The sequence below is a fragment of the Xiphophorus hellerii genome, chromosome 3, assembly GCF_003331165.1.
Source record: "Xiphophorus hellerii strain 12219 chromosome 3, Xiphophorus_hellerii-4.1, whole genome shotgun sequence".
In the NCBI taxonomy this organism is placed as follows: Eukaryota; Metazoa; Chordata; class Actinopteri; order Cyprinodontiformes; family Poeciliidae; genus Xiphophorus; species Xiphophorus hellerii.
This window is the reverse complement of record NC_045674.1, coordinates 32,587,922-32,610,038: the sequence shown is the minus strand read 5'-3', so window position 1 is coordinate 32,610,038 and position 22,117 is coordinate 32,587,922. Positions and strand designations below refer to the sequence as shown.

Below are 22,117 nucleotides of genomic sequence, written 5' to 3'. Positions count from 1 at the left end.
TTATTCCTCATGAATTACATTTCTGTACAGAAATGTTAAATTGTACAGTGAACTAAATAATTAAAGGACTTAAACTGGTTCCATAGGTTTAATATGTAAATCTAGTCTAGTCTCAGGTTCATTTATACACTTTAGGACAACTTCACTTCTTCGTGTCTAACAGGGAACTCAAATCTACGATGCAAAGCGTGGTGCCTTTGTGGACCTGGGAATTTTAGATGTCATGCAGATTTTTGGCAGAGCGGGTCGACCTCAGTTTGACAAGTACGGAGAGGGCACCATCATCACCACCCATGACAAGCTGAGTCATTACCTCACCCTGCTCACCCAGCAAAATCCCATCGAGAGTCAGTTCCTGGGCAGCCTCGCTGACAACCTGAATGCAGAGGTTAGTCTGCAGACAAATCATCAGTTAGAGAATCATTGTTTCTGTACCTTCAGCAAAGAAAATCAGTAGTGCACAGAACAGACTTTTTCAGAACACCTCTGCTGTATTCAGCAAAGTTTTAGCAAGGTGTCAGTAAGTTTCATCATATTTCTAATGCTGGAGAGTACTCACAGATAAGACAACAGCATAACAATACACCTTAATCTGCAATGAAATATCCACTACTCTTTGTCACATTCAGCTCAGGTGAAAAGTTTACACACATTAATAAAAAGTATGGATATTTTCTTAATTTTGTGAATAATGGGTGAACAATATTGTGTTTTCAGGGTGGAATTATCATACAACATACATTTTTTATGAATTTCAAAAACTACTATTTGGTTAATTACCACTTAGCAAGACCAGAGTCAGGCAAGATTATTTGTTGACTCTTTTAGGTTGAATTGATAGTTTTCTCAAGTGCTTTCCTGTCAGACTTGCTGTTTCCTCATAGTGAGTAGTCCATTTTTATGGCATTGACATCAAGATAAGTAATTTCAGAAGTCTTATTTAGTCAAAAGCAATTTTTGTTGCATCTGAAAACTGTTTTGTTGGAACTCAGGAACCATCAGTGATAACAAATGCAATGAACTGAAAACTATTGCAACACCAGCATTACTACAACGTGAAGTCAGTTTTACATAAGTGGATTGAGCAGATGCCAATCAAGAAGGAAGCATCTGCTCCAAAATGCGCAACTTCATTCTGAGCTGCATAAAGTGGATGTAAAGACACAGAGCAGGCACTTTTAAATTCAGCAGACCCCTAGTGGTTCCAAGAAATCCATTTTTGTTTACATGTGTTTTTTTATGCCAAATGTTTATCTAGAAATAGTAGGATGGTAATAAATAACACCTTGTATACAGAGACAAGACTCAATGTATACAAGGTATGTGTATGTTTAGCGAAGATGCTTGTGTGAATGGCCTTTGGGGCCAAAAGTTTTGAAGCACTTTAAAGGCCTCATTTATAATCAGTTACAACCGTTGTGTCTCCTGCTTCACTTTGGCAAAGCAAACTCCTGCGTTCTGGCCTATCATTACAAACTTGGATACAGTTAGGTGTTTTTGCTGGATAATAACAACAAACATGCATCCTTCCAGGATTTGAAATGGGCAAATCATGTTAACATCAAGCTTCTAATGGCCCTCACCTGAGCCTCACTGACTCAATCTGTGTTTAAAAATGTAACTGTTTATAAAAGCTCTTATCAATTCTGCCAGGACAAGCAGAAACATTCACAAGGTGTGTTGGGCTTTAATTTGTTAAGAGACATCTAGTCAAATGTTAGTGCTAGTGTGTTAGAGCTATTTTTCTGGACCGATGTTAATAGCTAGGCTGTTTCAAAACCGAAACAAAAAGATAGCAAAAATATCAGGCTTCTAATCTTATGTCCTAAAATTTTTTCTGCCAGATTGTATATTTTCCTGACACATTTTAGTCTACATAAGGAGGAATTGCATTACCTTTAAATGTATAAAAGTGTATCATTCGCATTTTTCATTTTCACATTATTATTACGTTCATTATTACTGCTCCTATGAATTTGATGTCAGTGATATAGTATCTGTTGTTGTGTGGTGCAATTACAAATATGCATTTCCCTTAGTTCTTGATAAGGTTTGCACACACTGCAGCAGGGATTTTGGACCACACAGATCTTATCCACATCATTCAGGTTTTGGGGCTGTTGCTAGAGGAAACGTGGAGTTTCAGCTCCCTCCACAGATTCACTATTGGGTTCAGATCTGGAGACTGGGTAGGCTACTCCAGGACCTTGAGATGTTTATTACAGAGCCACTCCTTAGTCGCCCTGGCTGTGTGTTTCGGGTCATTGTCATGCTAGAAGCCTCAACAACAGTACTGGAGAAGGACGGAAGTTGTTTGTTAAGATCACTTGATGCACTCCCCCATCCATCATCCCCTCAACATGGTGCAGTCATCCTGTTCCCTTTTAATGGAAGCATCCCTAAAGAATGATGTGTCCACCTCCCTGCTTCATGTCTGGGATGGTGTTCTTGGGGTTGTACTCATTCTTCTACTTCCCCTAAAAATGGCAAGTGGAGTTTAGACCAGAAAGCTTTATATTTTTCTCTTTAGACCTTACGAGCTTCTCTCATTTCTCTTCTGGACCTTCCTGATGGTCACTGATAAGCTTCAGATGGGCCTGGACATGTGCTGGCTTGAGCAGGGGACCTTAGGTGCACGTTCAAGACAGAATGTTAATCCATGGCAACTATGGTAACCTTTCAGATTGTGGACTCAGCTCTTTTCAGGTCATTAACCAGATCTGGCTGTGTAGTTCAGGCGTGATTCCTCACCTACCTCATGACCATTGATATCCCATGAGGTGAGATCTTCCAGCTTCTCACCAAGCTGCTTGGCTATTTTCCTGTAGCCCATCCCTATGGAAGCATATTGCTATCACGGAGAAAAATGCATTTTCGAGTGCTATCATGTTATAACGTCAAGGTTATATTGTACATACATGACAATTATATTGTACAAATGTAATAATTATATTGTATAAACATGGTGGTTATAGTGTCCAAACTTGATGCTTATCTCGTATAAACGTGATTATTTCATGTCCAGGAGGTGGCGGTAGTGTGCTTTTCGTGTAGGCATAAAGAAGGCCAGTACAGTGGTTAACAGGAGTTGGTCAAGTTTTCCTATGCTTGGTCTAAAACATGGAGAGATACTGATGCTGCTTTGCATTGTGGTTGAAACCATTAATAGTATGCACACTCTGAGCAGGATAATAAACAGAATGGGACTGGACAGAAGGAAATATTAGTCTGATCCTCTAGATGTGGCAGCGTTCCTAACTGACCATCTGGAACGAAGCTGAACTTTGATTCCGATTGCAGCTTCTGATTTGGGAAATGGCTAAAGGGCAATTAAACCTAATTTTCACTACCTTGAGCTTCTTTTATCTATTCCACTTGTTATTGCGCAATAGCCAGCCCCACCCCAAATCTCACAACTCATGGACTGACTACTGACCAGCTCTCCGTCTAACAGGTCCGGAAAATCTCTAAAGCCCTCGAGTCTTACTCTAAGACAGGTTCAGGGGAGACAATCTATTCTGGTGTCGAGAGAAACTTGTCTAGCCTTTTAACTACCTTCACATCCAAGAGTTATGACCTTTTCAGTTAATTAAGCAATCAGCTGAGCAGCCCTGCAACCGCATAACTCCAGAAACCACTCTTGTTAATGGTAGCTCTCTCTCTATCAACAACGAGCACTTGCTACAGACTAGACAATTTTAATAGCTCAACATAAACCCCAAGGTGATTATTTTTTATAAACGCTAAAGAAACGTCTGAAGCTACCACATTTCTAGAATCAAGCACATGGGCTTCACATTCATTAGAAGAACCAGTCTCAGTAATTGACTCGATTAATTTGACTGTCCACAAATCTTATTAGAATTTTAATGAATCTTTGTTTAGCAAGCTTTAGCAAGGGCAAATTACAACAGATTTGATTAATTAGGATTACAGATTTAGCATAAAAATATTAAAATCACGTTCACTCTTTCCTATCACCTTTCCCTATACTGTGTCACTAATTAACTGAGCAAAGCTTTAGGATGTACTTCAACTCATACCCAGATGGTGGATGATCTCGGCAACAGAAGGTTTTGATGTCCTTGGCTAGAGTCTTGTCTTTGTATGGCAAAATCCTCTTCTGAATAGAAGCAAAGTAGAACTGGTTGTTGTCCTCCGATGACTCAGTTCTTCATCACTGTGATCTTTGTTCATTCACCATGTCTGTTGCAGCAGCCTTGAGATCCTTGGGTTGAGCTCAAAGCGGCAGTCGAATCAGGAACCAGGGTTGAGGGCTGATAGGTCTTGTCCCCCTTCTAGCAGTGCGGCGTCTTCACCTCCCCATGGTTCCAGGGTGCGGTCCTCTGCTGATCTTCTGTCTGCATCTTCATATTGGCTTGACTTCAGTACTGGAGGCTAAGAATAACTTGTTCCTCTTTTCGTGGGTCAAGCCCCGAAAAGAGGCTTGACCCACCATAGCTGTGGAGTCTATCTATTTGGAGATAGACTCCAGAGCTATCTCAACTCTGCTCCTACTTGAACACTACTACAGTAGTCGACCTAAAGTTTTAATTTTCTCAGTTTTTTTGTTAAAAAAACCATGGGGTCTTAACAAAAAAAAAACATGGTTTTTTTAACAAAAAAACTGAGAATATTAAAACTTTAGGTCGACTACTGTAGCATGCCCCGGTGTTCAAAGAAGGAATTGGCACTCTAAAAAATATTAAAGCACAGATAATATTGGAAGACAACGCAAAACCCAAATTTCACAAGGCACATCCTGTACCATGCTGTACGGCCCAAAGTCGAAGCAGAGCTGCAATGCTTGGAAGAGCAAGGAATGCTCACCGAAGTGGAATGGTCAGACTGGGCTACACAAATAGTGTCAGTGAGCAAGAAGACAGGTGGCAGTGTGAGAATCTGTGGTGCTGGTAAGGTTTCAGTGAACCCAGTATTCTGCGTAAATCAGTATCCACTTCCGCGGGTAGAAAATATATTCACAGCAGTGGAAGGTGGCAAGCACTTTTCAAAAATCGACCTTGCCAAACTTATCTACAGATGGAAGTAGAAGAGACATCCAAGAAATATCTAGTTATAAATACTCACAAAGGCCTATTCCAGTACAACCGACTGGTATTTGGTATCGTCATTGCTCCAGCAGTATGGCAACATGCCATGGGTCAGGTTCTGCAGGGCATTCCAGACACACAATGTTTTCTGGATGACATTATCGTCACAGGTGTCGATGAGGAAACCTATTTAGCTAACCTAGTAGCAGTCCTGGCCAGGATAGAAAAGTATGGACTTGAGAGCAAACAAAAACAAATGTGAGTTCTTCAAAGATGCCATTGAGTATTGTGGACATCAGATTGACAGGCATGGTCTCCACAAAACCAACGACAAAGTTGAAGCAGCCTTGAATGCACCAGAGCCTAAAAATGTTACTGAGCTACTTGGGCTTAATGTCACAAGTTTCTACCAAACCTGTCAATAATTCTGCACCCGCTACATATGCTACTGCAACACAATGTCAAATGGAACTGCACAAAAGACTGTGAAGAGACATTTAATAGTGTTAATCATCTCAATGCATTAGAGGAGGTGTTAACACACTTTGACCCAAATCTTCCCCTTCGTCTTCCAAGTGATGAGTCTCCATAGGTCTCCATCTTACAAAATGCCTGATGGAGTGGAATGACCAATCGCTTTTGCTTCAAGGTCCCTAAATGCAGCCGTGCATTACTATGCGCAGATAGACAGAGAAGCACTAAAGTCTGGTGTGGGGAGTAAAGAAGTTCAATCAATATTTATATGGAATACACTTCACCCTGGTCACAGACCACCCTCCACTAGTGCCCATCTTTAACCCTCAGAAAGGTGTTCCTACCATGGCTGCAGCACGGTTACAGCAATGGGCTTTAATTGGCTCACACACCTACAACATTGACTTTAAAGGGACAAAACTCAGGGGCACCGTATCCACCTAATTCCTATCCCCCGTGAGGTTTTGCACGATTTATGGGCGCGACTTCCAGCGCAAACCGGAACCGCCAATTGTTTACATGTTAGCAACTCGCTAACCGGCTTTCGTCGGATGTTTTAGGCTATAAAATATGTGGGTACATGTTGGGTTTAAATTACCTGAACACAGACACAAAGAAGAGACAAGAGTCAGAACTTAAGTTTTACCTGCAGGGAGAACACAGCTGAAACCCAGTAACAGATTTCGGCCTATGCTCTGAAGCTTCAACTGAGCCTTATCCTGCTTTTATTAGAATTAGGAACACCCTAGTTACATGACAGTGTGCAGCCCTGAAGGGAGGGGGAGCAGAAAACAGCTGCACACTCACATGAACACAACTCATTCATACAATCTTCAAAAGCATATTTCATAAGATAAGAGTATAGGTTTGCAGTTCCTCTGGGCAATCAACTCCGGAATGTCTCGTTCATGGTATCCTCCTTTTTCACTCCTCAGCAGGCCTCTTCCAGAGTTTCTGCAAACACTTCAAAACACTCAAAGCACATCATTAAAATGTAAATGCAAAGGTAAATAAAATGGATGATATTATAAAATAAAAGTAAAGCAAATAAATGGCAATTAACTATAAAATCCTTCCAACAGAACACCAGCTATCTCAGCTTAAATGTGGTAATATTGTTTTACCGCTACCTACAGCAATTGCGGGTAGGGATGGCGACTTGAAGAAATGGCCGCAAATAACCCGCGTTAACATATGTAGCTACTTCACTGACTCAGTTGCTTCGGATGCAGATGCGGGTTTTCTTCTGTTTTCTTTTTGTCCACACAATGAAATGATCACACATAAAGCATTTTGGGTTCTCTCAAAGTTTAGAATTTTTAGCCAAATTCTTTTTGTTTCCTCATCTGTCGGTAGGCGATGAAAACTACCGCTTTTGTTTTGGGAGCACGTTCAAAACACACTTGCTGCAGCCACAAACTAAACTTGGTCTGATTATTATAGTAGTACAGCCACGAACAGCACAACAGTTACCTGAGCTCCGCAAGTGCATCTTACGACACTTTCCAGTGGCAAGTTGCTCTCTTTAACAGGTTAATGTGTGATTCGGTTCGGTTCTAGTCCAGTGGGGAGATTATCCGTATTACTGTCTGAAGCGCGGCAGCAGAGGTCTTTTCTCCATTGATTTGCGGTGACATTCTGCAACAGAGAACCTCGAGGTTCTGGTTCTGATGGACTAAATAAACCCGCATAATTTATTTTGTCTTATAAAAAATTATTGCTGGCCCAAACATGATAAAGACTCAGATCATGAACTTTATTTCTTACATTCAAACAAAAAATCAAATTTACATCACACCAAGCTAATATTATGTAGTTCTGTTGTTTTACACTGTCAGCACAAAGCTGGTCAGACTTCTGACCAGCTTCTCTGCTTTTCTCTTCTTTATTACTGCCCATTCTTCAGAGAAACGAGCTGATAGCAGCTCTGCTAACTCACGGTCATTCCGTTACAAAACTTAACGATCGTGTTCCTGTCACTCCCTGTGACTAAACTCACAATTACGACCTCTATACTGAGCAACTCTCTGATAGCAGATGGTGTGTCCGTAAATAAGTTTTACTAAATATTGTATTATAACCGAAAAGAGATGTAACTTGTTTCATGAATATAGATTAGCAAAAAATCCTATAAATTACAGTGAAATACTGCTACTTCTGGTGGGCGCCGGAAGTAAGACCCATAATAGTTTCTACAGTAAACCTCCCAGGAATAAGGTGGATTACTGGGTTTCAGATGGCGTAGAACCGATGTCACGCACTGCAGATGGAGGGCAGTAAGTAAATGCAGCCCATTTATTTCTGTTGACCCAGCATCAAAATGCCTAAAGTCTGTGTCCTGTACAGTTATTCCAACCTTTCTAATAGTGAGAAAGATAAACCTTATTTAAACCGAAGGTAGTTGGTCACTTCCAGCTGCTGCAGCTCACGAGGTAACGCGCAGAGGTGCCAGCAGTGTGGCTGGTCCGGCTTTAAATGCATAAACTATAAACCTATCTTCTATAAACATATCTTTTAGGAATTTAGGAATAAATCTGCTCTGCCAGTGAAATGCTCAGAGCAATAAAGACGCTTTCGATCTGACTTTAAAAAAAAAAAAAAAAAAATTTTTTTTTTTTTTTTTTTTTTAGCCTGGTGGCAGGGCTAGTAAAGCATGGCAGGCCGCCAGGCCTATAATACACTGGGGGAAACCCAGCAGGAGAGCTAAGCTCATAGAAATAACATGGGTTAGTTCGTTGTTAGTGATAGCATTGTTATCATAGACTAATTACTTAAAATAGCACAACTCACTAACGCTTCTTTTGATCCTAAATGCTTGACCCAACCTAAAACTAAATGATTGCATTCTCCAGGGTTTGTCATACTTTCTTCTGGCTCATATGAGGTCTCCAGCTCCAGATATTTAGTTATGTGGATCGCCTCGACACCGGGTAAATCCTCAAGATTATAAGAGAAATCTTTTTTACCGAGATAATACGGATCATATCCTAAATATACTTGTATTTTTTTGAGATGCCTCGTCTGTTCCCGCTAATGGCATTAGCTACTCCATTTTGCTCTGTTTTGAACCGGAGAAATCCACTTCCGGACCTCCATCTGAATTTCATGCGTCAACCGGGTCACGTGTCTGAAACCCAGCAATGGGGGCGGGGGGATTAGGACAATTCCAAGGGCACCTGACTGACAGGGGGCCCCCCACATTTTTTAAAATTTTTTTAATTTATTTATTTTGTTCATAGAAATTAAAAAAATTGGGGCCCTCAATTACAAAGTTAATCATATTGTGTTTTCTAAAATTGATTTTAGCAGTAAAAATCAAATGTCACCACCACCCTGGATCTGCCTGAAATGGTTCGTTCCTTCTTGGAGGCTTAACGGTGACGGTGTTCAGCAGCAGTCAGCAGAAGACAAGAACGACTGTGGCAGTTTCTATGCTGCTAAGAAAAATAATAATGTTAGGTTTAAAAAAAAATAGAGATGGTGTCAATTTATAGCCCAGTTCTCCGAGAGGTGGGTAGACTGTGAGATTATCAACCATTTAGCACGGTTAGATTAGCTACAGACTACTGTTTGCCTCCATTTCACTAGCATTCAATGAATGAAGGAAAAAATGACCAAGATATTTATATATTTAACTTGTCCCTGTGCCTTTTACCACACTTAACAGATGAGTCAGTCAGCAGCAGCTCTAATCCCCGTCCCTCCTGACCCGCCCTCTCCTAAGTGAAATTAAAGCTGCAGTATGTAACCATTATGAAATTTTTTTTTTTTACATATTTTTAAAACCGTCATTATGTTGTGACAGTATGGCATGAGAGATAATCTGTGAAAAATCTCTTTCCTTTGCTTTCTCCCAGTGTTATCTAGAAATAACCAATCAGAGGCAAGAGGAGGGTTTTATGTCATTATGGTTTTGATGTCAATCACAATCTCATGTGGCTGCTTCATCCTCTTGGTCTGTGCTATGTTGTAACTAGGGATAAGTTTCGTAACGATAAGTTGTTTCTCCACCGTAAGCATATTTAGCGATAAGTGAATGAGGTTGATTGACAGTACTAAGACTGCTCTCCTGGTTCTGATTGGTTGTTTTTGGTCAAAACGGCACATTTCTTTAGACAGCAGCTCAGGGAGGAGTGGAGGAGATTGATTGTTTTCACAGATTATCTGTCTCATAGCAAACTGTCACAACATGGCTTTAACAAATATGAAGAAAACATATTTTTGTTAAATTTATATCCTGCAGCTTGAATAAAATGCAACTACAGTACAGACCAAAAGTTTGGACACAACTGTGTGTCCAAACTTTTGGTCTGAACTGACACACCTACTCATTGAATTCAATGAGAAAGTGTGTCCAAACTTTTGGTCTGTACTGTATATAGCATTTTTTGAGGAGTCTGGATTGGTTCATGTATATTTTGCACATTGTCTATGACTGTTGCTCGTGTTGAGAGACATTTCAGTAAGCTAAAACTAATAGAAAAAATGTAAGCAACCTACTTGCATACTGTATGCAGAGTGTTGCATGTAAAAAGACTGAAGAAATTATAACAGGCAGGAGGGGCCCCAATTTAATTTTTGTCATGGGGCCCAAGATTCCTGGTGGTGCCCCTGATGGCAGTGTAGTAGTCTTATGGCACAAGGAAGCTGTTATGGAATCTAGTTGTTCTGCTTTTGAAGCTGCTGAAGCTTTTCACATAGGACAGCAGGGAGAACAAACCATGGTGAAGGTGGAAGGGATCTTTTATAATCGCCCGAACCCTGGACAGGCAGCGCCTGTGAGCGCTGTCAAGGATGGAAGGAAGGAAGGAAGGATGATTTTCTCAGCTGTCCTCACCACTCCCTCCACACGTTGCCAGTCAGAGGTATTAGATGCTCCAAACCAGACAGAGATACTGCTGGTCAGTATATTCTCTACTGTCCCTCTATAGAAAGTCGTGAGGATGGGAGCGGGGAGGTGTGCTCTTCTCATCCGACGTAAAAAGTGCAAACGTTGCTGAGCTTTCTTCACCAGGCCAGAGGTTTGGAGGGACCAGGTCAACGTGTCAGTGACCTGTATCCCCAGGAATTTGATGTCCCTGACCTATTCCACTACGGCATAGGGGTCAAACTCTGGCCCGTGGGCCAAATTTGGCCCGCAGTGTAATTATATTTGGCCCGCGAGGCAATTTCAAATTAATATTAGAGCTGGCCCGCCGGTATTATACAGTGGCAACGCTGTGACGCCGCATTCACCGCGTATACTACAAATCCCATAATGCTCTGCTGTTTTTTGGCGCGTCAATCAGGACAGAGGCAGACACGCCTCCTCCTCTGTGTCAGTAGCACTTATGGTAGCGGACATGGATGTATTAGGAAGGTGGTGATCCGTCTTCTTGCGCACTTTTTGGGTTGAAAGCCCCGGCGCACCCCGAATCCCCGTGCCTCTCCCCCAAACCACACTGCGACCTCAAACTACAGCTGTCACTGTGTTACCCTACCAAAAAATGGCGAAAAGAAAGACAGAAAATAGAACTTTTCTGGACAGCTGGGAGACAGAATATCTGTTTACATATGTATGTGAGCAACTTTTCTCCTCAGTGAAGATGACGAAAACGTCTCACAGGAGACGTCTGACTGACGAACATCTTTGTTCGATAATGAAGGTTTCCTCAGCTCAAACTCTGAGCCCCGACATTGATGAACTGGCATCCAAGAAAAGATGCCAGGTATCTGGCTTGGCCACATCAGAGTAGATCAGTGTGTCGCAAAATGAGCAATAAATAAGTTTTCTATGCACCTTTCCTTGTTACTCCAAGGCCTGAATGGTTTATTCATAGTTTATTTAATGATTTATTCATAGTTGTTATGTTATTTTATTTTCAAATTTATTAGCCTGTGTACGAAGCTAATTTTGGCGTTTACCTCAGAAAGGAGGCATTAAATTTTTATTTAAATTTTATTTAATATGCCATTTATATGTTTTATTATTTTTAGCAACTCAATTTTGCACGCCTGCACTTTTAAGTTATATAAGCCTTGCTTGTTCAATATTTATTGTTAAATCAAAACTTGTTTGGGTCCATATTAAAAGATTCATTTGTTCAACCTTGGCCCGCGGCTTTGTTCAATTTAAAATTTTGGCCCACTGTGTATTTGAGTTTGACACCCCTGCACTACGGCATCGTTGATGACGGCCCTGACAATTGTTGACTGTGTGTTCTACAACTTTGTATTTTTGTGTGTGTTTTTATGATGTAAAGCACTTTGAACTGCTTTGTTGTTGAAATGTGCTACACAAATAAACTTGATCTATTGATTTATTGATTGATTCATAAAGAAAAACTAGCAGGCCTGTAAGAGCCGGGATTCTTACTGGTTGATAGCGTATCAAATTAATTACTAAGGTACTCCATCAAGAGTACATATGATAATTATTATAGTCTTCTAAATACATTGCAAGTGGAAAAACCTGCAAAATTGGCAGTATATCAAATAATTGTTCCCCCATGGTGATAAAGTAACAATTTGCCATTTTGTAGTAAAATGTGTTGCTCACATTATAGTGCAACTGTTGCATTGTCTGTTGAAGCTAACAATGCAACCTCATGGAATCTACATGGAATAACAATAAAAGGAATTGAATGTTTATGACTGCGTTTTCATTAACCATCCAGAGGATGGCGACAGAGACCACTGAAAATGACAGAGGGGATGTGAGTCTGTGATTTTCCTCTTTCCTGCAGATCGCTCTGGGAACTGTGACCAATGTGGAGGAGGCTGTGAAGTGGCTCAGTTACACATATCTGTATGTCCGAATGAGGGCCAACCCACTGGTGTATGGCATCAACCACAAAGCCTTTCAGGTTGGTGAAGCCTTTGTTGCTCCTCTTGGCAAAGGCCTCCCAGGATTATTTATTACTTTTAATGTACAGAAGATGAAGCCGGCAGCAGAAACATATTTTTGTCAGTTTGAACAGCTCCCTGCTAGCGTTTAGGTCATATCTAAATTATCCAACCAGACCCAGCTTGAGTCTGTAGGCATTGTGTCTGAGCCCGATCCAACCCAACTGACTTAAATTTAGGCCTGAGCTTAAAGTAAACTCGACATATTATTTTAATTACAAATTTACTGATTTTGTTTTAAGACCACAATTTAAGTAAACAGTGTAACTCCTGCTGTTTTAAGCTTTTGCTTATCATCTTCCAGCTCCATCTTGTCACTTTTTATAACCGCAAGGTGAGCCATGTAAATCTTCTGGGATGTGTTATTGATAGGATCCTATCTCCACTGCTGCTCAAGCAGAGCTTCGTGCACATGCAGTGTGGACCTGTTATTTCCTCATCTGGTTAAATCCATCTAATTCTTGTTTTTACACAATAATACGTAGATTACAGTAACTTTATACAACTCTATAACATTCTCATTTGTTTTTCTCTTTGATATTGCAGGCTTTATTAAACCCACCACCGAAGCCCAACTCGGATCTACCATCTAGTAAATAATTCTGGCTGGGTTGGACTTGGGCCATAAATCAAAACTCTATTCCCTGCTAAGTTAGCTGTAAAGTTGTTCAAAATATAACGGCTGATGAAGATACAATTTGTCTCAGGATCCCTCTAAATGGTTATTGTTACTTAAAGCAAAATGGAAATATAAAAAGGAGCAAAGCATTCACTGAATGTTAGTAATTGCAAATATTATTTCAGTCGTACATAACCAGACAAGAAATGCATTTGTACCTCAGATGGATCCAGCTTTGGAGCTGCACAGGAAGGAGCTTGTGGTGGAGTCTGGCCGGAAGTTGGACAAGGCCAGGATGATCCGCTTTGATGAACGCACCTGCTACTTTGCCTCTACAGACCTGGGCAGGACAGCCAGCCACTTCTATATCAGATATAATACCATTGAGGTAGACCCAGTTTAGTGTCTTTTTAATGTTTAGTCAAGTCAAGTTTATTTGTATACCACATTTCAGCAACAAGGCAGTTCAAAGTGCTTTACATCATAAAAGCATCACATATATGAATTATGAAACAAGCAAAAATCATGACATTTTGCCAGAAAGGGGTAAAAGATTAAATCATCAAGCAACTACACATCAAATATGTTGATCAATGTTCCACTTGCCACTATTCAAAGGTTTAGGTTTACTGTGGAAAGCTGATGCATCAAACTGAAATTACTGCCAGCTTCTTTGATCCTAAATTTAATATACATCCTGAAAGACCAGATGTAACTCCTCTAACTTACATTTCCACTTTCTTTATGCATGAAGACATTCAACGAACTTTTTAACTCACAGAAGACTGAAGCAGACATCCTCAGTATTGTGTCCAAGGCAGAAGAGTTTGATCAGTTGAAGGTAGGAGGATCTGATGCTGAACTGTCTGTTCATCTTTATGTGATAATTTGGAAATAAGGGGTATTACTGACTTGACCCAAAAATCGCAAACCAAGATAAGCCAATAATATTTTTATAAAACATGATTATGCTTTATATGAGCCAGTACAGGAGGCAGGGGGAAATCTTGTGCACAGGACATTTACTTATTATTTATTTTATATTTTTTGGTCTTTGGTGGCTGTTCATGTTCAGGTTTTCTAAAGGTTTAATGTGGTCCAGCAATCCAATATTTATGTTTTGTTTTATTTTGGTTTAATTGCATAAATATTGCATGGCTGCATTAATCTGCCTCAAGACAACATTTTCTGCCCAGACAATTTGTGGATCTAGCAGCAGATAAAATATAATTTGCATCACCTTTTCTGGACTTTATAGATGCAGAGCCTCAAGACATAACGGTGTGCTGCCATAAAGTGAAGGTGGTGTGCTGGAATTTTTTGGTAATCCTGCTGCTCAAGATAGGCATTGCTGGAGGATTTTTTTTAATTATTATTTTTAATCATATTCTTTACATGATTAAATTTTTGATAAGCAATGACATGTCATTGTATCTATGCCTCCTGCTCTCCTCAGTGACCGCAGACATTACTGCGTGACTGCTTACACCTACTTTTCAAAAGTGTTAAATATAAATGCAAAAACAGATCTAGCAATCTGGTTCAGGTTTAGGAAATCACATTTCAGGTTATAAGTCATTCATTTCCCAGTATTTTGCACTTTCTGATGATCAGCATATGCTTTGCATTCCATGAAGTCATGGATGCTACAGTACATTTACATGCTACATTTAGTGTGCCTTCGATTCTCCTCATTTTGCTATGCAGCCCTGTTTGTGCGTTGTTTGAAGATGAAGTTTGCACATGATACCAAAATTTTTACCTGTTTTTATGTATGTAAACCTTTACTACATTAGACCATCTGTCTGGGACTCATTTCAACCCGCTAGATGTCAGCACCACTAATGCAGTGTCTGTTGGTAGGTCCGTGATGAGGAGCTGGAGGAGCTGGATCAGTTGCTGCAAAACCATTGCATCCTCTCTGCAGCGGGCGGCGTGGAGAACGGTTATGGCAAAGTTAACATTTTGCTGCAGACTTACATCGGACGGGGAGAAGTTGATAGCTTCTCACTCATCTCAGACCTGTCATATGTGGCACAGGTAAGGATAAAATCATGACACTCTCTGGTTTTCAGTCAACTTGTTCACCTGTGAAATGTTCCAAACAAGTTTTTTTTTTATATTCCTCAACTTTCCCAGTTACATAGCTTACTTCTATTAAAAAATTAACACCACAGTTTCAATAAAGGTTATTTTATAAGGCACCATTGTTTTTATTGAGATTTATAAGAGTGTCCTGGGATGGACAGCATTCTAGGCAACTATCATGTGTCCAGGAGACACAAACTGGTTCAGTCCATCCAGATATAAAACAAACTTAAGGAATGTTATAGTTTCTCACAGAGAGGCAAAGCACAAACTATAAAATAATATAGTAACAGATCTATTTGTACAGCAGAACCTGGACTACAGGACTTTGTAAACTTTTTTACGTGCTCCAAACTCACCTTAAACACTCTAGTGCCATCACACTTTCTCCACACTTTCTCACATTGTCAGATGCCAACAGAAACAAGGAAAGTTTCTCTTCCCTTTGCTGGTACGCCATGAGAATTTTATTTCAGAGATAAATAAAATTTACCTCCAAGTTTCCACACTAGAGTTTGTTAGACCTGTGTCTTATGTTTCTTTTTAACCATTCCAGCTGTCTCCAATGGACTCTATGACCCAGTGGAGAGCCTAACAATAGGAACAATAGGACTAGTTTATAGTCCTATTGTTCACTAAGTGGGGAACCTCTCCCTTGTTTGTGAACGACTGAGTCTTTTGTGGAATCTCCCTTTATACCCAGTCATGACACTCACCTGATTTCAATCAACTTGTTCACCTGTGAAATGTTTCAAACAAATTTTGTTTAATACTCCTCAACTTTTCCAGTCTCCACTTATAAGGTTGAACTGAAGGGGAGATTGTTTAATGGTTACAACAGTACAAAAAAAATTTTTTTTTGTAATTTGTGCGTGTTTTTGTGTGTTCCAGTATTGTTTGGAAAACTATAAATAAGATTTAGATCCCCCCCACCCCCCCACCCCCGCTCGCACACCCACACACACACGCACACACACCCACACACACACACCCACACACCCAGCCCCAGCGTCCAGGTTGTGCATTACAGCCCTGCGTTTGTTGTCGGAGCACAGCGCTCCTCATGCGGCTCCACAACTCAGTTGTCCCGCTGCACAGATTTGTGACACTATCTTAATATTAATAATGATAATAGCGTTTAGTTGCACAACTTTATGGACTCGTTCATTCGTGGCTGTTTTCACGTTTATTGCGCTGTTCATATTGGTCTCGATGTTTGCAGTTTTCTGGAGCGCAATGCGAAGCTCAACGTAATTCACAGCAAATATATTAACTTGATATTAACGAAGACACAGCGGGACGGATCATGAGTCTGACTAAAACTAACTGGATAACAGACAAATTCAGGGGTTTATGTCTGCTTTTTTCTAAGCCCAAAAAACCGCAACCCGCGACTCATTAAGTCTGCAAGCGACTTAAAAAAAAACAACAAAAAAAAACAAGCCCAAAGCTGCTTATAATAATCGGACTTGATGACCGAAACTCTAAATCGTTCCTGTTTTTCTAGCAACAAAATGTACATCTCCATTGTTTATGTTTCTGTCGGTGCTGATACTGCCGCATAAAAACAGTAGTCACTCCCCAAGACGCGTAGAGGAAATTAAATTAAATTGCAAAAGAAAATAGTAACGCACAGTAACGCAAAGTGATTTCGATAAGCAACTGTAGTCTGATTACTGGATTTGAAATAGCAACGCGTTAGATTACTCGTTACTGAAAAAAGTGGTCCAACGTCAGTAACGCGTTACTGACATCACTGGTCATGACAGTCTTATTCACAACCCGTCAAATAAAGTGTTATGTGAGCTATAACAAAATTTAATCATATAGTGTATTCTGAATTGAACAGGTATATGTTCTTTGTAAATACCCCAGAGGTGTTTTGATGGTGAACAAATCGTACTGCAGCTAAACATACTTTCAACAGCTAAGTTTCAGCTGCTAAAACTTAGCTGAAATGTTTTCTTCCTAATGGGATAAGAAACATTTTCATAGAGAAAACATCCAGAATGATCCCAGTAAATCACAGGGACTCGGAATGTGTCTTATGCTGGATTTCACAAAGTCGAAAGTACAGTTCAGTAATATTAGATCTGGGTTTAAAGCTGTAATCTGCAGCATTACTGCTCTGGTTGCCTTGGACACCAGCAAATGGCTGAAGATCAGCATAGTGTAACAAGGATTATCAGGCTGGTTTTTAGGACGTGTTAGATCTGCCCTGACTTCAGGCATCAGCTTTCACTGGTCCTCCTTCACAAGCACATTCACCAGACAATCTGATCACATTAACACCTGACTAGATCAATCATAGCTGACCACAGCTGAGCACTTTATCAGTAAGCTCTACCATCTGACCTCCTTTCTCCAACTTACTCAAGCAATCCATCAGAGTACAGCTGTAGCCACCTGCATATCTGAAGCAAGCCAGACCTCCTCCTGACTGCACATGATTAATCATGTGAGTGCAGGATCCTGAACCCTGCGGCAGCTGCATTCTGCCTCTGTCCCACATCAAACATGTAATCCAGCTGTCAGCTTTACTGTTAAATCTGTTGCTTGCTTAAAAAAAAAGAGGAAAAGTAGCCTGAAGTGCATATAGTTCTGTTGGTTTAGCTTATTTTACTCCTGATATCATTCCCTTTGTCAGAACGCTGCTCGGATTGTCAGAGCTTTGTTTGAGATTGCTCTGAGGAAGCGCTGGCCTGCCATGACCTACCGACTGCTCAACCTCTGCAAGGTGATCGACAGGCGGCTGTGGGGCTTTTCCCACCCTCTTCGCCAGTTCCCTAACCTGAGCCATGTCATACTCAACCGCTTAGAGGAGAAGAGGCTTACAGTGGACAAACTTAAGGAAATGAAGAAGGATGAAATTGGTAAAAACACAATACCATTTTCACAAACTACATCCATCAGACATGGAACAAACTGCTGAGGATCAAATTCTATTTCTGTAAATGTTTTACTGATAATTGCATTGAAATATTTTTCTGGTAAATTCTAAATGAGCTGTTGAACACTGAGGCCTGGGTATGTTTAAAAAATGCTTATTGTAAACTGCATGTTCAGTATTGTAAATAAGTTGTGGTTTTCTCAGGTCACATGCTGCACCATGTCAACATTGGATTAACTGTCAAGCAGTGCGTCCACCAGATTCCTGCCTTCACAATGGAGGCGAGCGTCCAGCCAATAACACGCACAGTTTTACGTGTGCGACTCATCATCACTCCTGACTTCCGCTGGAATGACCAGGTGACTAAATTCAGTAATTCCTATGAAAGCTTTTAGAGGTGACCTACATGCTTCATTTGATGTGGAAAAACTAGAGCTGCCCATAAAGCATCTACAAAGTAACGTGGTGGTGGCAGTGTTATGCTGTGCAAATGACTTCCTAAGCAGTAAGAGGATAACAGGTATAATGAAAGGATGGATGTAATTAAATACTGGACAGTCCTGAAGGAAAGGCTTTTAAAGGCTGCAGAAGACCTGCTGAGGCTTCTTGGATTCCGACCAAAGTTCTTTTGGTCTTACTTCATCAGATCACACATTTCTGTCCCGGCCAGCCTATCCATTTGCAGGGAACCCTAGAGGGATCCTGGAGGGTGTGATTGGTTATTGTGGTGGGCCTTAATGTCTTAGCGCCAATTTTTGTTTTTAAAACAATGATTTCCTTGAAACAGGCTCTCAACGGACCTCAACGGCAGGTCTGCTTGCTTGTTGAGCTTTGCACAATTATTCTACCCGATACTAGTGTTGTAGTACTCGAGACCGATCTTGGTCTCGAGACCACTTTTTGATGGTCTCGGTCTCATCTCGGTCTCCACCGCATTTGGTCTCGGTCTTGTCTCGGTCTTTGGGAACTCTGGATTTTATTTCAAGACTGGTTAAGTCCACAACTGTAAAAATATCACTAAGTTACCAGCATATTGTCCAGTTTATTTGTTATCTTTGTTTTCACTGGATGCAAAACATACTGATTAAAATCAAAGCAATAACATGACCTACAAATTATATGTTTCTGTTACCGCTGTCACACGTCGCCTCCCCCTTCTACTAGTAAGCGGCACTCCCAAGACATGCGCAGTGGTTTTCTCTGAGCAGCAGATGTCTACAGTAGAATCCTGCTACATAAATCATCAGATATAGGGACACTTAAATTCAGCAGCAGGGCCTTCCCAAGACATAAGCAAATCAAGCAGGGCCCCTAGACCACTCAGTGAAGCTGATTTTTTTTTTTTTTTTGGAACGATTTCTATGTCATTATAATAACAAAAACACACAATTTCATTATGAAGTGATTTGTTTTTACAATAATATATATTTGATAATGTATTTAGAAATCATTATTTTATGGACAAAAAGAAAAGAAATTGCTCTTGGGGCCCCCCTAGTGGCCGTGGTAGGTCATGCATGCTTCACTGGTAATATGAGCTGCCGTGCAGTGTGCATCCAAACGTCCAATGCTCTGGGAGAACCAGTGGCGGCTCCAGTCATTTTTTTCTGCAAGTGCAAAGCACCCCTCCCCAGCCCCCATCATTTTCACGCTCTACTCTCTACTTCCTCTTCTGAGGGGGGAGATGTGCTACCAGCTCTCCGTCTAATGGGGTTAATTGAGTTTCCTAAATCTGCTGGGATTTACCCTGTCTAGAACTGAAGTAAACTCTGTTTAAACTGGTGTCGAAAAAGACTCGCCTGGTTTCTGACGACCTCCATTCAGATGCCCCAACCTTCTTCCCCCTGTGAATTAGCCAGACTGAGCAGCATGCAGTCAACTAGTTTCACAGAGCACACCTGTTAACGGTTGCTCGTTCTCTTTATTACAACTTGCACTTGTTACTGAACCAGGTTGGTTTTAGTGACTCGGGCGAGTCCCAAGGATGTTGTTTTACATATAGTTTTGGGCTAACAGCAACCTATAAAACATTTTCCACCTCTTCCTCTCCAGAATGAAACATCATAGCTATTTTACAACCATCAAAGAACTTTAAGGTGACTCATTAATTGAATGTCCATAACATCTTTTAGATTTTCTTTATGCTAAATATTTTATTAGTAAGGCATTTTTGCAAGGGTCAGTACAGCTTAATTCAGTAGCAGAAATAATCAAATAAGTAAAATCAGTCATCTAGCATATCTTTCCCTAATGCTGACACTGAGAACTAAAAAGGGAACCTTTGAGAGAGATGGACGGAGTTATGGCGTTTCGAACCCCAGAACTGGCCTGATGATGAAGAAGGTGTTGCAGCAGGAGGAGGATGTTGATCGACGAAGGCAGGGATCTCTGTAGGTCTGATGAGCTTTCGTCTATGCATGGATGGTGAGGTCACAAAGGACTTGGGAGCTGGCAGGAAGAGTACTGATTTAAAGTGGCAGGTCTCAGGTCTTAGGGGGACTTCCTCATGTGTGTAGCGTTCCTCAGCTTCTTGTCTTGCTGCTCTGAAGCTCCCTTCACCTTGTCTCACGATCTTTCTGGTCCGTTGAGATGTAGACGGGCTGACCTCATGGAAGGAGGGCACCAGTTCTTCTTCTTTGCCTTTGTTCTTTGTCTTTGGGGTTTTTATCTTTGCCTTGGTCTTTGTCTGAACCCAGCTGATGAGAGAAGTGCGATTTGATCAAAATCACATTCATAACCCTTTTAGTTTCTTTGATTTAGCATGCATTTAGAATATTATGATAACCAGAACTTATTAGTTACTCTTATTATAATTATAATCTGAGTTATTATCTGAGTTTTCTGAAAAGAAACCAAGAAAAATCCATGATTCTAATTATTTGATACCAAAGTTACAGTTACTTGTTTTTTTTACTTGTAAGTGTTCAAACAAGTGTAAGTGTAAGTATTCTCACAAGTAAACCAATATTAATATAAGTATTTTACTTTTAATCTTATCCAATTACTCAAAATGTTTAGATTTCATTCTTTAAAACTTTCATGCTTTGAAATAAGGAATAGTCTCATCTATTTTTATAAATCTTCATGCTGGAAACTTACTTCCTCTTTATTCCAGGAAACTGCTCTTCCTGTTTTATGACTCTCTCTGTCTGAATATGATTTCTTATGATTAGATAGAAAAAAGAAGTAGAATTAAAGCAAAGTTTGCAAGAGACAAAAACAACACACACAACCAGATTGATTTTATTGAAGTTTGAGTCTACTGTTGGGTCTAGATGTCACTTGTGTGATTAATTTTAAAGGTAACTTCATTTATTGTTACTGTTAAACTAAAATCTCCAGCATGGGGAGGTGGGATGGTCTTGGGTTTTCTTGACAGGTGCTATGAATGATCTTTTTTTCCCTGTAGTTGTCAACACACATGCACCCCTCTTTTCTCCCCTCACACACAGGTAAGGTGGACTAAAAACTCTGACATCAGCAGTCACCAATCAAGTGGATAGTGAATAATGTGATCAATAAGATCACTTATTGATCTGGAAATGATTAGATGTTTAGTATTGTTATTTTAAACAAACTGATTTGTGGTAATTTGATGCTTAGACTTTAGCATGGAGCCTTGCACCATTAGCCAGATTACTTCCAGATAATATATTACATTGTTTAGGTTAAAACATCCATGACAAAGGGGATACCTAAGTATTGACCCTTTTTAACTACGTCACTTAATCATTCAAGGCGCCATGATGGACGTCGGAAATGAGGATCGGGAGTGTTGAACTGAGCAACTGAAGTTGTTTTCCCAAGTTGTATTTGTCAGTTTATTTATGACTATGTGTTCAAGTCAAGCTAATTTATCTTTGAACGCAACACACCTGGTTGGGGCTCATATACGCCTGTATTTACAGAAGCTTGAAACAGCTAGATTACAAACCGACTCTTACCTCATAGCTCCTGACGTGTTGATCAAATTACCGACTTTGCCTGAATTCACACCACATGATTTATGTCAGTATGTCATAAACAGCGTCTCTCCTTAAACCGGAGCAGCCGTAAGAACATACAGACGATACACCAATTTTGTCAGTACATGCTAAGCTAAATGACAGT

At 40.3% G+C, this 22,117-nt stretch overlaps 1 protein-coding gene across 2 annotated transcripts in view; it reads left to right on the top strand.

The window, feature by feature from the left end:
• The window catches only part of ascc3 (activating signal cointegrator 1 complex subunit 3), a 235,171-nt gene that overhangs the window by 158,366 nt on the left and 54,688 nt on the right, over positions 1–22,117 (top strand). Inside the window, exons 16-22 of one of the 2 annotated variants that reach the window (XM_032558087.1) lie at positions 164–388; positions 12,251–12,370; positions 13,253–13,417; positions 13,784–13,870; positions 14,893–15,069; positions 17,765–17,990; positions 18,212–18,366. In XM_032558087.1, the coding sequence (XP_032413978.1) occupies positions 164–388; positions 12,251–12,370; positions 13,253–13,417; positions 13,784–13,870; positions 14,893–15,069; positions 17,765–17,990; positions 18,212–18,366 (1,155 nt within the window). The other variant, XM_032558088.1, reaches the window with a different exon arrangement.